The sequence below is a fragment of the Megalopta genalis genome, chromosome 11, assembly GCF_051020955.1.
Source record: "Megalopta genalis isolate 19385.01 chromosome 11, iyMegGena1_principal, whole genome shotgun sequence".
Taxonomy (NCBI): Eukaryota; Metazoa; Arthropoda; class Insecta; order Hymenoptera; family Halictidae; genus Megalopta; species Megalopta genalis.
The window spans coordinates 4,934,905-4,948,380 of record NC_135023.1 but is presented as its reverse complement, the minus strand read 5'-3'; the positions used below and the strand labels follow the sequence as shown (position 1 = coordinate 4,948,380).

The following is a 13,476-nucleotide window of genomic DNA, read 5'->3' as shown; positions in this document are numbered from 1 at the left end:
GGAGGTGGAGAGCGAGAGAAGAGAAGAGGAGGAGGAGGAGAAGGAGGAGGAGGAGGAGGAGAGAACGGAACACGAGAGATCGGCAGCACAGTTTCGTGTTCAACCTCAGCTCGGTTCGGCTCAGCCTCATATCGGATCCCCGGTCTGTGTCCGTGTGTAGATTCTCCTCGATTCTCCTCGATTCTCCTCGATCCTCCTCTATTCGTCTCGATTCTCCTCGAGAGGCCGCGAAACACCGAAACACCGAAACACCGTTCGACCGCAGAAGAGGAGATTCGTGTTCACGGAGTCTGTTCTCCTCGCGGATCCGCCCCGATTCCCGATATTCCCCGATCTCTCTCCGCAGAGAGGAGAGAGAGAGAGAGAGAGAGAGAGCCTGCTGCCGGCGACGGGCCGCGGTCCAGGGCCCCGAAAAACCGCCAGTGAGAACCGCGACGGGCCCCGATCTCTACAGAACGGAAACAGGGACCGTTCCGCACAACGAACCGACGGAGAAAACGCGCGCGGCGTCCCGTTTTTCTTCCGATTCAACCGAATCCGTTCCATCGGCGTTTCTTCCGAGAGTGGTGCGTAGTTCGCGACGTCGCTGACGCACACCGAGGTGAGTGACAGTCTCTTCAGAAAAGCCAAGGCTGCTTGGCCAACCGCTCGAGATCGTTGCCAGAGTTGCCAGCACCTCGACGCGACACGCAACGACCGCAGACTCCACGCTCGCAGAGATCCGATCGTCGAACCGCTGCCGACCCGCTACCGATAAGCTACCGATAAGCTACCGATACGCTACCGATACGCCGCGAGGTTTTCTCATTTTCGCGATTCGGACTCGAAAGACCCCCGCGCGTCCTTGGGACCTAGCACCGGTACCGATGGGACCGGTCGAGGCGCTTCGAGGACGGTTTTCTTCGACCGGAGGATCCGAGATCCGTCGGGACACTTTTTTAGACACTTTGGAAGACTCGGGACGTTCGAGACTCTTTCCGCACTCGCGAATCCGTTCGACGGAGACGACGGATTTTGTCTCGTCATCGCCAGAGGCTGGCGTCGTCTCGTATCGCGCTTCGCACATTTTTACACCGTCTATGCGTCTCCGAGCGTCAACAAACGAGTGGCAATGAAATCGTTTCCATCGATCGACATAGTTCGAAATGCTGTTACAGCGTTTACGGCGTTCGTAAAGAACGTGCCAGCAGTGCAAAAAAAGTGACGAACACGATCGTACATAGACCATCTGTAAACCTCTGCTCGAGGCAAAAGTGTTCCAATTCGTAGCTCTGAAACTGTTTTGAAAGTGGAGCTACGCGGAGTCGTTCCACTAGTTTCAAGATGGCTGCCTAGCTAGCACTTTTCGCCACCGATTATGGACGATGTATAAACCGCTTAAGTAAAATATTATTGCACGAGGCTTGCACGGTTACGTAACGATCGATCGCTCTCTTTTCAAATCGAACGCGACCCTCGTCTAATTCGTCCAACGATAAACGCGATTCGCGGGGAAGCGATTGAATTTATACAAATCTTCGAGCAAGGGATAGGAATCGCGTACTTCCTGGGACCCGTGAAACGATCGCCGTCAGCTCGCGCGTGAAAGTAGGATCGATCGCGAGGAATAAATCTCGCGCGGCAGTTCGTCGGAACGAGCGCGAACCGTGCGAATCCGCGGCGGTCGAATCGAAGGTAAACCATGAAGCGACGTTTCCCCCGATTCTCTGCCCGGTGGTCGGTCTGGTATCGATGGACAGTCAAAGTCAACACCAGCTGAGCGAGTCACCGTTGATCACAGGCTCTTAGAGAGAGAGAGTGGCGAGACCGTGGCCGAAGGGACATGGCCGCCGGTTCTCGGTCTAAATAGTCCAGAAGCACCCTATCCCGAAACGTTTTGCCCACTAATCCTAATACCCGGACCCTATTCTCGAGTTAATGATAGCTCTTCTTAGACGCAACAGCCAACTTCCGAAGTGGAACGGTTGCGCGGTAGCCAGCTCGGCATCGGGTCCTTTCTAATGAAGACCTTTCGCGACCAACTCGACTCGCCACTGTGCGCTTAATTGGCTAATCTCGAATATATCACGCGAGAAACCTCTTGCCCGAAACGTCGACCATATTTCACAGATATCACGGAATTAGGAGCGCGAGAGTCGCGGCGTCCGCTTAGAAATACGATAGAACACGACGATAGCGAGCTTGCAAGCTCTCCTCGAGTTCTCGAGCTCTGCGTTACGATTCCAAGGGGGCAGACGCGCGAGCCGAGGTTGATTTTCCTTGCGCGAAGCAAACGAGTCTCTCTTTCGATTCTCGAGCTCCGCTGTCGGTGTCGCAGTTAGCTCGAACCCGTGACGAAGCAGCTGACAAAAAAAATAACGCTGTCGAAATAACACCGGAAGGCCCGAAGAAAAAGCAACGACGCTTAATTCCTCTCGCGGTCTCGACAAAAGGTCTCGTTGTGCTGCGAAATCGAGGCCATTGTTGACCGTATCACCGGGTCCCGCAAACACATCCCGTAATATCATTAACCGGTCTCGTTCCCGGAGGAGCGGTGCGCAGTTAATTACATCTTACGGTGCGCTTCTTTTCGAAGCTGCAGGTAGCCAGGTCTCGGCGTAGCTTCGGAGCGGCTAATGCGACCGTGTTCGCGCCTCCCGAGTAATTGGGCCGCAGAAAATGGACAATAATACCTCCGGTTTAATTGGTGTCTTCAACCTCTCATTAAGTCGTTCGGCGCGGCGGCGAGGCGAATTTTGACACGTTGTCCCGTGTTCCTGGGCATTCCTCGCGACTCGCGTCGGTGTGTGGTCCCCGGTAACGAACTATGAAAAATCAGCTGGAGAGGGGGTCCACCGGGGGAGCCGTGACACTCGACACCGTGACCGGGGTCCGTGGGGTCGCGGAGAACTGCTCCGTCATCTCGCGGCCCGCCACCCAACAGATTATCCGAAAAGATCATTGAACAAGTACAAATTGCTGCTTTCCTCGCACCTTGGAACACCGATACCCCGTGAAATCGGTCGAGATAAAGCAGGATTCTTTTTGTTCCGCCCTCCGGGAGCCTTCTTCGGAGAAAGGGGACGGTTTTCGAGAGGGTGGCACGAGAAAATCGAATCGAATCGGACGCTCCAGACTCTCGGTTAATTTTCTTTTTCTTTGTTTTTTGCCCTTTCTCTTGTTACAGAAAAGAGAGAGAGAGAGAGTGTGTGTGTGTGTGAGTGTATGTGTGAAAGAGAGAGAGAGAGAGAGAGAGATTGCGATGGCCGAAGTAGCGGGGCCAGGCACGAGGAAGACGAAAGGGCCCGTTTTAAAGAGGCGAGCATTAAAAACAACAATGTCATTACATTTTAACTACCTGTTCTTGGGCTCTGCCCTCCCTTTTAAGAACGTTCGTTTGCAGGTATGTGGTCCGCGGCTCTGACTGCGGTCGCCACACCGGCGCGGCGCGGCGCTGCGCGGAGCGGCGGACGGCTCTTTAAGCGGTGCACACACCAACTGGCCCCTTTCGAGCCTCGAGATCGTGCACCGAACTCGATGGAAAATGATTTCTGGCCGACGCGTATCGGCTTCCTGAAATAACATCCTCGAAGCGTCGAGACTTCGGGCGCCGATGTGCTACGGCGCGCCGCAAAATCCCTGCCCTCGCACCGAACGCTGTAAGCGATCAAATTTTGCTCATTTTATCCATACTCTCGTTCAAAAATGTCCTAGACGTCGATGAAATTCTACAATGCGCAATTTAATAAGCGACAATTCGATCGACTTGCCTTTGCGTTTGCCTAGCGTTTGCAAATTTAAATAAGCGACACGCTAATTTTCTCTTTCCGCCACCTTCTTCTATCTTGCCACAAAACAGAGACAGCTCCTCCGCGATACAATCATCGTTGAACGAAATGCAATAATTGCAAATCGCCTGTTCTTTTTCCGAGTAAATCTTACAAAGTGTACATTCCGAGCCACTCCGTGCAACTCTCGAACCTCGAAAATCCTGCTTCTCGAGTAGGAAGAAAAGAAGCCGCGTTAAAGAAATTAGTATCATCGCGACGGGGTTCGGGGACCCCTAATCTCTGGATCCACGGATGACCGAGCATAAAACGCGGCCGGGGGTCGCGGCGGAGGGGGCCGTCGAAATTTCGGCGGGCTTAAAATTGCGATCTAATCGAGGAGCGAAGAGGGTGCGAAAGCAGCTTAATCCGACACTGGACGGTGCACGGTGCCCCACCGTCGCGCGTCGGTTTGCCTCGCCTCGCCTCGCCTCGCCTCGCCGGGGTCCGTATACGTAAGTCCGTATCCCCACCGCGACGGGGCCCTACGAGGGGCCTCGCTCCCCACGCAGACCGAGCCGCGCCGTGCAGCTCGCGAAGAATTAGTATGGGCGAAGTAACAAAAGCACGAGGAACAAGTACCTGGGGGGTGTGCGGAGAGTGCCGGCGAAGCAGGAAGAAAAAAAACGAGCCGAGATGGCGCCACACGTCCAGCGTGTTTTCGGGGCATCCTCCGGTGCTGTTGGCAAACTCCTTTTTTTCCCTCGTCTTCTTCCTCTTCTTCTTCTTGCTCTCCCCCGGCAGTCCCCCCTTTCTTCGGCCTCCTCCTTCGGGATGCTCGTCCTCCGTCTCGCTTCGTCTCGCGCGAGCCACCGCGACCGACCGTCTCGCTTCCACAGGACGCGTTCTCCACCCTACCACCGAACGATACCGTCCTTTATTTTGGCTCCCTCTCGCCGGGCCCTCACCCTGCGGGGCCCCCTATTAGTTCGGCCACGGCACCGTATTGCGAAAAAAAGAAGAGCGAAGGACGGTCGCAAAATGCGAAATTGGGCTAGACCAAATCGGGAGATAGGGATTTCTCATTAAAACGGGCCGAACGTATTGCGCGCCCGGAATTATCCCCTAATCTGGGACCAATGATCGGGCGACCTTCGACGGCGAGACGCGTAACGGAGAATTTCGAGGGGATTTAACGCGACGGAAAGTAATGGCGCCAGCCATTTCTCTCTCTCTCTCTCTCTCTCTCTCTCTCTCTCTCTCTCTCTCGATTTTATCATCTTCCTCGCTCGTTGCATTCTACTCGTGGATAATTTCGCGTTTGTTCGAGAACCAGTCCAAAAGGAATTTATAAAAGGAACGATCGCTACCGCGCATTCTAGCCAGATATGGTAACGCGTAGATAATGCTCGAACGCGATCGAGCGAGGAGAAACTAGTACGGAATCTCGGGTACCACGTGCCCGAACCTGTACCTATTCGCCGATGCTTCCATTGGTCGAACAGCCTCGAAGCATCTAGCATTTCCTCCTCTTCTTCTCGCTCGTGTTCCTCTTTCTCTCCTTCTCCGGCGTCTAAGTACGCCGGCAAAGAGATCATGAAAGTCTCTCGTGTACCCGGTGCTCCAGGGCCGTAGGAACTCTGGTCCGATAGGACCCCATTCCTCTCCGTGCCATTGTCCTTCCCTCGGTCCTCTTATAAGAAACGATACAATTGGTTCGTTCAAATATAATTTTTAATACGAAAAGGAACACTCGAGTTGTCGTCAGTTTTCTGTCGCTCCTTCGATCGTCGACCACGAGATAGAAATTGAGAAGACGAGACGCGTCTCCGTTCCTCCTGTCCAGCGCGAAACGTCGCTGGATCGAAAGAAAGCACCCTAGAAGGATAGAGGTGCTCCTAGTTCCAGCCGAGGCATTAGGACCCCGGGAGCCCGAGGGCCCATAACGAGCCCGAAGCGTCTATTCGACCTCGCCATTATTCATCAGCGAGCAACCAATACGGGGTTTAATCACCGAAGAATCTCGACTGGCAGAGTCCTCAGCTATTGGATCGTTAAATCATTTTCCTGCCGCCTAATTGATCGGAGAGGCGCAGGGTAGGCCGGCACCGGCACCGGCACCGGCCAGTCGGCGCGGCGAGTCCTCTAAATCACGGGGCCCGTTGCTCCGCTCCTCTTCGCGTTGACTCGTCCGCGCGTTCCTCACTCGTCCAGTTTCGCCAAACATAATTCTTCTTCCGGCCGGGGGAAAGTCCGAGTGAAATATGAATTCCTATTAGCCGCTTCCTGGAACCGGGGCCCGCGCGTCGTGTCCGCGGGGCCCGCCGGGCCCCCTCTCTTCCTCGGCCGAAGGTGTTAAGCTCCGAGAGGGGGCCCGATTTAATCCCCGGTGCTTTTTAAATGGGTCCCGCGGGAAGGGCGACGCCGCGGCCGAGTCGAAACATCAACGGGCCCCGGGCCCCAGGGTCCGTGGCGTGCACAGATCCGCGGCGCCCTTTGTGCCGACCCGCCTAGGCCCGAGGCCGCGTCAAATTTGCTTGAAAATCAAATTAATCTCGCGGCTGGGCGCAGGACCCTCTCCCGTCTCGCTCGCTAAAGGCTACCACCTTCCCTCCCTCTTTCTCCTTCTCTTTCTCTTTCTCATTCTCATTCTCATTCTCTTTCCCTTTCTTCTTCTTTCTTTCTTTCTTTCTTTCCGAAGGGGGCCTTCTTCGTCTCTCGCTTCTCTAGTCGCCTCTTTCTCGGTCCCTCGGGCCCCGATCGGTCAGAGGCTGTCTTTGTTCCGCGTGCCCTCGACGACACGAGCAAATCGAAGGAACGGGACTGAGAGAGGAAGAAGATAGAGGAAGGAGGTGGACCCCGGAGGTCCTCCACGCCACCGACACGGACCTAGAGGCGAGAAGAGAAGGTGGCGCAGCAACAAAGAGCTTTGGACTTCTGGCTGCGACCCCGCCAGGGCCGTATTTATCTGGCACGGACGATAAACATGCCGTTCGACGTCCATCGGTCGACTTTCGCCTCCGAAACGTTTAACATCTTCGAACTCGTTTACGCGGCTGCTCTCTGCTCGCTCCTCGGACCATCTTGGGAAGCTTCTAATTTTTCTACCGGCAATTTAGCGAGACGAGATTCGAGTTATCTTCCATCCTTCTCTTTTTGAGAATATTATAGAAACGTTGATCGTCGAGTTTCGGATAGTTTATTCCGATTCCACAGAAATTGTTCGATCTTTCTGTCACTCGTAGATACGCGTCGTTCATAGATACTTCAATATTATCTGCCGTTATTCCAACTCGCATGAAACACCAAGTAAAAGTCTAGAATACCAATCGTATCGTAATTGTTGCGTTCAACGAAGAAGCCTTTACACGATCGAATCGTTAGATTCGCTTCGTTCAAGACCGGTTGCCGTTCGCGCGGATTCTAAAACAGCTTCGACGTCGTGTGGTCGAGTGAAGAGATACTCGCCGTGAGTCGTGAAACTCGTCCGAATTAAGTACGTCCCTGTAGCGTCCTACTCGGTCATTCAAATCTCCGCTCGTGGAAATGAGATGGGCGGCCGGGGCCGTATAGGCCGTATAGAATAGCCGCCGCACACCTCCCCTTTCGCCGGCACGTACAGGGTGATTCAACAAGAATCACCCGAGAGCTCTAATTTGCTGACTATCGTGTGTTTAGGCTAATTTGCGGCAGGTGTAGGAAGCTATTAGTAAACGTCAACGTCCCTCCGACACCGAACCCCGTCTCCGCAACCGAAACCGAGACGATATCTTCGTTTCTTTGCTCCGCGTCGATCTTCGAGCTTCGTCCCGCTTTCGAATTAAAATAATATCAGCCGCGGCGGAACCACGAAAGCTCGAGGCGGTGACATTTAGAAAATGCTTTGGGAAAAGGGAATGCGACGAAAATTTGTCCAATTTCGGTTTCATCGGACTCGCGTGTACAAATACTGGCATCGAACCGCGGAAGCTAAGAGAGCCGCATTTTATTTTCCAAAGTAGTTCGTAACGGGAATGCAATGAAATGTAATCTAATTTCGATTACCTTGGACTTGTCTCTTAAAACGCTAGCGTGCACGTATTTGCGCGGTTCACCGATAACTCGTACACAAATTGGAATCGACGCTATAAATCTCATCTTTATTCGTCGCGCGTGAAGAAACACAGCCGACGAAGCTCTAAAAGCCTAATAATAACGAAACTTCATAGTACAGCAGTTTCCACGTTGAAACGATACCTTAGTCATCCTATAACGAAAATCCAGAAAATCGAATCAACCGAGCCGAGGATTTTCCCGGGGCACCAGGCTCCTCTCGATCCATGATCGGGTTTAGGTCGCGGTTGGATCGCGGCCGCGGCGGCGGCGGCGGCGGCGGCGGCGGCTTCCGTTCTTCTTGGAAATCGGAATAAGAAACGCAGGATGAAAAGAGCAGAAGAGGAGGAGAGAAGCGGACGAGGGGGTCCGCGTGAGAATAAAGTAGAACGGGTAGCCACGCGGAGAAAGGAAAAGGTTCCACGAACGAAGAGTGACGGGATGAAACGGTGGAAGAAAAGGCCGGGGCGGAACGTCGAAGAAGCCGAAGGAACACGGGAGGGAAGAGGGCCGCGGAAGGAGAGGGATCGGAATTGAAATGCATCGGAGGGGAACGAAAAGTTGATCCTCTCCTGGAAATACCGGGGACCAATTGTCCGGGAAGGGACGAGATTCCTTCTGTTGTCAGGAATTCAACTCGCGAGTCCAACGACAAAGTGAATTCCTGAAGGGCTGAAAACGGAGGATGCACGAAACGGGTCCGTCGGCGAAACGGATCCGAGGCTTTGCTCCGGACTTCGGGCTTCGAAAAAAGGGCCGCGGCCGGTGTGCTCCTCGTAATTGGAACCTGCACATCCCTTTACCTTGTCGTGCCTGCCACTTGTTCGACGGTGATCGTCCAAAGGATCAAGGAAGATCGTACGATGAGATTGACGCTTTTTTTCCGTCGCCATCGATCCGGCCACCAGGGCCTCCTCTCTCTCTCTCTCTCTCTCTCTCTCTCTCTCTCTCTCTCTCTCTCCCTTTCTCGATACTTGCTCTCTCTCTTTCTTCGTTCGGCTCTTTTACCTTTCTCCGTCTCGTTGATGCTGCCCCCGCTGCTTCAACGGGGCGAGCCCCCTCTCGCTATACCGAATTATTGCTTCATTACAGATCGCTGCGCGAATGTAATCGCGTCGGACGACGCTGACTCGGATCGGCTAATTAGGAGACTGCCAAACGCAACTAGTTTGTTACACGTTCCTGGACTCGCGTCTACTTCGTCCGTCTCGACTGCGGATTTTTTGCTCCCGCGACAGAACCGAACGGGTGAAATCTCGAACACGCAGTCGACTACAATAGTCGAAGAAAGAAAGAACTTTTTATTCGAATTACGCTAACTCGTGCAATCGATGCGGAACATTTTTGCCTCGCGTAAAGATTCTCGATCGAGTTTCGATCGACACGCATGAAAATGAACGGAGACAATTTGATGCGAACGAGCAACGAATATTCGATGGAGGAATACCAAAGTCCGAAACGATATCATCGCCGTACGGAAGAATCAAGATTCGTTCCAATTTCCAGCGGACGCCGGAGAATTCGTTGGAAGCATTGATTTCCCTGGAACCGGTGAAAACCACAGGAGAAAAGCGGAGTCAGGGTCCCCGACTCGAGGCGAGCAATTTCGGAAAAATCTGCAGCTGCATAATGCATTCGTGGCGCAACAGTGATCGTTCCGCGAGCAACAAGCCGTCGCGCAGTCGTTTTTCCGTGGTTTTACCGCAGCTTTTCCGTGGTCGTGCCGCCTCGGGGGAAGAGCTCGGTCTCGGTCTCGGTACGCGACGCCGGAAGGAGATGCATCGCGTATTCAAGACCCGTACCAGAAATCCGCCGCTATTTATGGCCGGCACATCCACGAGAAAGTCTCCCGTTCACCAGCGATCCCGAGGAGCGCCGCGGAATTCCGTTATCTCGGAATCTGGGCGACTTTAAAATTCGAGCATCCCGAGCCGACGCGCCGCGTCGCGCGTCCTCGGAAATCGGGGAATCGAGCCGACGATTTATGAATGAAGCACCGATACCGGGGCCCCCTCTATTAACCCCGTGTTCCCTTGGACCGGGCCCCGTCGCGTTTACGAGCCCCCTATGTGCACGAGGCGAGGCGAGGCGGCCTCGCTTTAAACAAAATTCACGCGACGAACGCGACGAAAAAAGGAAGAGCCGACAGGGCCCGACGGAAGACGGCACCACGACAAATCTCGGTGACGTAATTTCAGACGGTCGTCGAACCGGGGACCTCGGGCTCGAGCGGGCCCGTGGGCCCGACGGTGGGACTGTGCCCACTTCAATTTTTCAATCGCGAGTAACAATTTTCTAGGCTCTCTGGATATCCTTCCCGTTGGATCGTGCTGTAGAAAATTGCGAAAATTGCTTAGGTATAGCAGAGTTATTTCTCTGTAACGTAAAGTTATCTCTCGCTTGGGATATTATCGACGCGACTTTTTGCCGCCAAGTATTTATGAAGCACGCAGTTCGGAACAGTTGCTATTGCGACCATCGTTGCGCTTCCTTCTCCGTCGATTTTTTGTCTGCGAGGTTCTAGAAATTAGAATACAGTTCGGCGCACCGATTAGATAAAAGACCCTGACACAACTTTGAACTAAGGTATTTCATAAATACTTAACCCGTTGCCTTCGAATCGCGACCTCGAGGCGCCGTTAAAAATTATCGCGCACAATCCGTAACGATCTCTATGGAAAATATTCCGAATGGAATAAAATTGCTGACGTGTCGAGAAACGTTGAATGAAGTATACTCGCGATAATTAAGATTCTCCTGGCAAGGAGCGACAGTATGCGCAACGCGGCACCGCGACAAACTCGCGGCAGTCGTGTGATTCGCCAGTATCGACGGTCTCGACTCGCGACTTTCATTCATCCAAGGTGGGGAACATCGACTGCACGCGTGCACTCGCGATCGGCGCTCTGCGTTTAGCACCCAGCGCTCGGCGCGGCTCTCGGCTCGGAATCGGAATTGGAATTGCGATCGGAATCGCGATCGCAATTGCGATCGCGAAATTCCACGGCGAGTTGCTCGGCCCTCGCGCCGCGCCGCGCCTCGCGGAGAAAGTTTCGAGTCCCGCGGCTTTTTTTTACCTGGCAACCATTTCACAGCGGCAACCGTTTCGACCGATCGGTTGGAAAGATTCGGATACCCTCTCTCTCTCCCTTTCATTGTTCCAGGGATCATGGGATCGACGTGTCAACTGACGGTGGCGGTCCTGCTGCTCGTCCAGTCGACCCTTCTTCTCGCGCACCGAGAGCACAAGGTTTATCGATCATCTTCGACGATACATACCGATCCGTCCGTTCCCTAGTAGTGCTGTTCCAGGGCGCGTAGTTAACAATCTGGAGCGACGTGACCTTTAAGGATTGTTCCTGGAAAAATTGCTAGACATACGTTTTTAATCGGTACCTTGCTCAAAAGTACGTATGCCTTATACCTTGCGATCATATTTTAGCTGGAAAATCGTGAAAGATACCCCCCGAAGGTATCGCCGATATTTCTACAAGGTGCACGACGTGCGCGCTTTTACCTGGCACAATTATTTCAGGACAAGTTCAATGGGAAACGTCGAGCAAGGGTCTACGGTACAGCGTTCGAATTGGGCGCGACGCGTCGATCCTTGTTCGAGGTTTTCTTTCGATTCTCGAAGGTCACGGTTTCTTCGGATCGCGAGCTAAATCCGAACGACGACGTTGAACGCGATCGTTCGTTTCAAGGTCCACAACATCGTGCTCTACCCTGACAAGCACAGCTGGTGCAAGACAACCCCCATCAAGCAGGTAGTCACATGGCCGCAGTGTTCCTCGAAGGAGTTGGACAACAACGTGTGCGTCGGCGCTTGTTTCTCGTACATGGTGCCCCATAGCGAGCCGTCCGCGCCCGGCGACCTCATCAGGCCATACTGCGACTCGTGTCAGCCCCTCGACAGCGTCTGGCACACGGTAAATTAACGAGCGGCCGGACGACACCACCCTGTTACCCTGTTACGCTCCCTCGCGCCCCTTATCACCGCTTAAACCTGTTCAGCCACCTCCGGAACATTCGGTAACGCTATCTTCCGTTTTCTAATTCGCTCGACACGCTCGATCTTATCTCCGGCCGCCTATCCGAACCCATCGCGGCGTTCTTGTTTCTTCAATATGCCACCGTTAAACTCCGCGTTTCAATGCAAAATAAACGATCGGTCGCTCGACTTCGTGCGCAGGGAACGAACAGACCTATTTTTCCTCACGCGGCCGTTCGACGTTCCAGGTGACCCTGGACTGCAAGGACGAGGACAACAACCCGATCACGATGCAGAAGAAGGTGCAGATCATCACGAACTGTTCCTGCAGCTCCTGCATGGAGACGTCCCGGATCAAGCCGGACTACAACACGCTCCTGCAGTCCCTGACCGAAGAGAATCTGGACAAGAACGTGAACATCGTGCACGAGACACCGGACCTTCTCCTAAACCCGAACTTGAACGCCTCGAAGAACACGACGAGAGACGGGGTGAAGGCCGACGAGCGTTTCCTGCAGCTGTACAAACACCTGAAAGACTCCAAGAAGCTGGACGAGACCGGCGAGGGCTTGTTCTCGAAGTTCGAGGAGGACATCGACTTGGAGCAGTTGAGGGAGATGATGAAGAAGTACGAGCAGGACGAGGAGAAACAGCACTCGCACCAGCACCAGCATCAGCATCAATCTACTGGGAAACAACAGCAGCAGCAGCAGCAGCAACAGCAACATCACCGAGGACCCCATCACTCCGTGGTACTGGACTCGGATGTCAAGGAGAAAATCGACGTGGAGCCGCATTATCTTCATCCTGCGGTCCCCGGCCAGGAAATCAGCTATCACGACAACGTGCTAGTGGACAAGGACAAGAAGAAGGACTTCTGAGCTCGGTCGAAATCGTGTAGGATCGTTTCTTTAATCGTTTAGGATCGTTCGTTCGGCCTAGTTCAATCCGCAGTCGATTCGATTCACTAATTCGGCATTCGAATTAATTTCGCGCTGTTATTTTTAGTAAAAGCTGGACGATGTTTCGTGGTTTCGTTTTGCAAATTGTTTCACGAGCCGAAGACTGTTCGATCGGATTCGCTTGGATTGGGCACGGGATTCAAATGTGTCTGGGAGTTATTGAGAGAGAGAGAGAGAGAGAGAGAGAGAGAGAGAGATGAAATTCTAATATATATTTAATTATTATTATTATTAATTAACTATTTAACGTACTCGCGCGTTTAATAAAGGAAAATCGTTTGTAATTATCCCCCATCCCCCTTAGCTCTCGCAATTTTCTAGAGAACGTCCGTGGGCCGTTCGCCTCCTTTTTTTTTATCTTGTTGACTGCTTTGAAAAGTATACACTGTATCGATTGTCTCGCAGAGAATAAAGGAAGAGTCGGCACGATACATCGTCGAGATGGATCCGGGACAATCCTGAAGATTCCTTGATCACGAGAGAGATTCGGAACGTTCGCGATTCGAAAGACTTCTTCGATCCTGAATCCTGAACATCCTTTTATTCCAGAGCGTCGAGGATATACTCGAAGTACCAAGCATTACGATATCGAAACGGTAATAAACGAGAATGCGTGAATAATTAGAGACGATTCCCTTCGACGCATCGTTTCGAGACAATTAAAACGCTCGTTCGTTTCGAAGTA

The 13,476-nt window shown here is 53.0% G+C and overlaps 1 protein-coding gene across 1 annotated transcript; it reads left to right on the top strand.

The window, feature by feature from the left end:
- The first annotated feature begins 109 nt into the window (after nucleotides 1-109).
- LOC143260265 (uncharacterized) lies at nucleotides 110-13,222 on the top strand. The gene is made up of 4 exons (XM_076525182.1): nucleotides 110-601; nucleotides 11,003-11,088; nucleotides 11,543-11,767; nucleotides 12,078-13,222. Exons 2-4 carry the CDS (start codon nucleotides 11,008-11,010, stop codon nucleotides 12,708-12,710), a joined length of 939 nt encoding a protein of 312 aa, XP_076381297.1. The 5' UTR covers nucleotides 110-601; nucleotides 11,003-11,007; the 3' UTR covers nucleotides 12,711-13,222.
- Nucleotides 13,223-13,476: the final 254 nt, after the last annotated feature.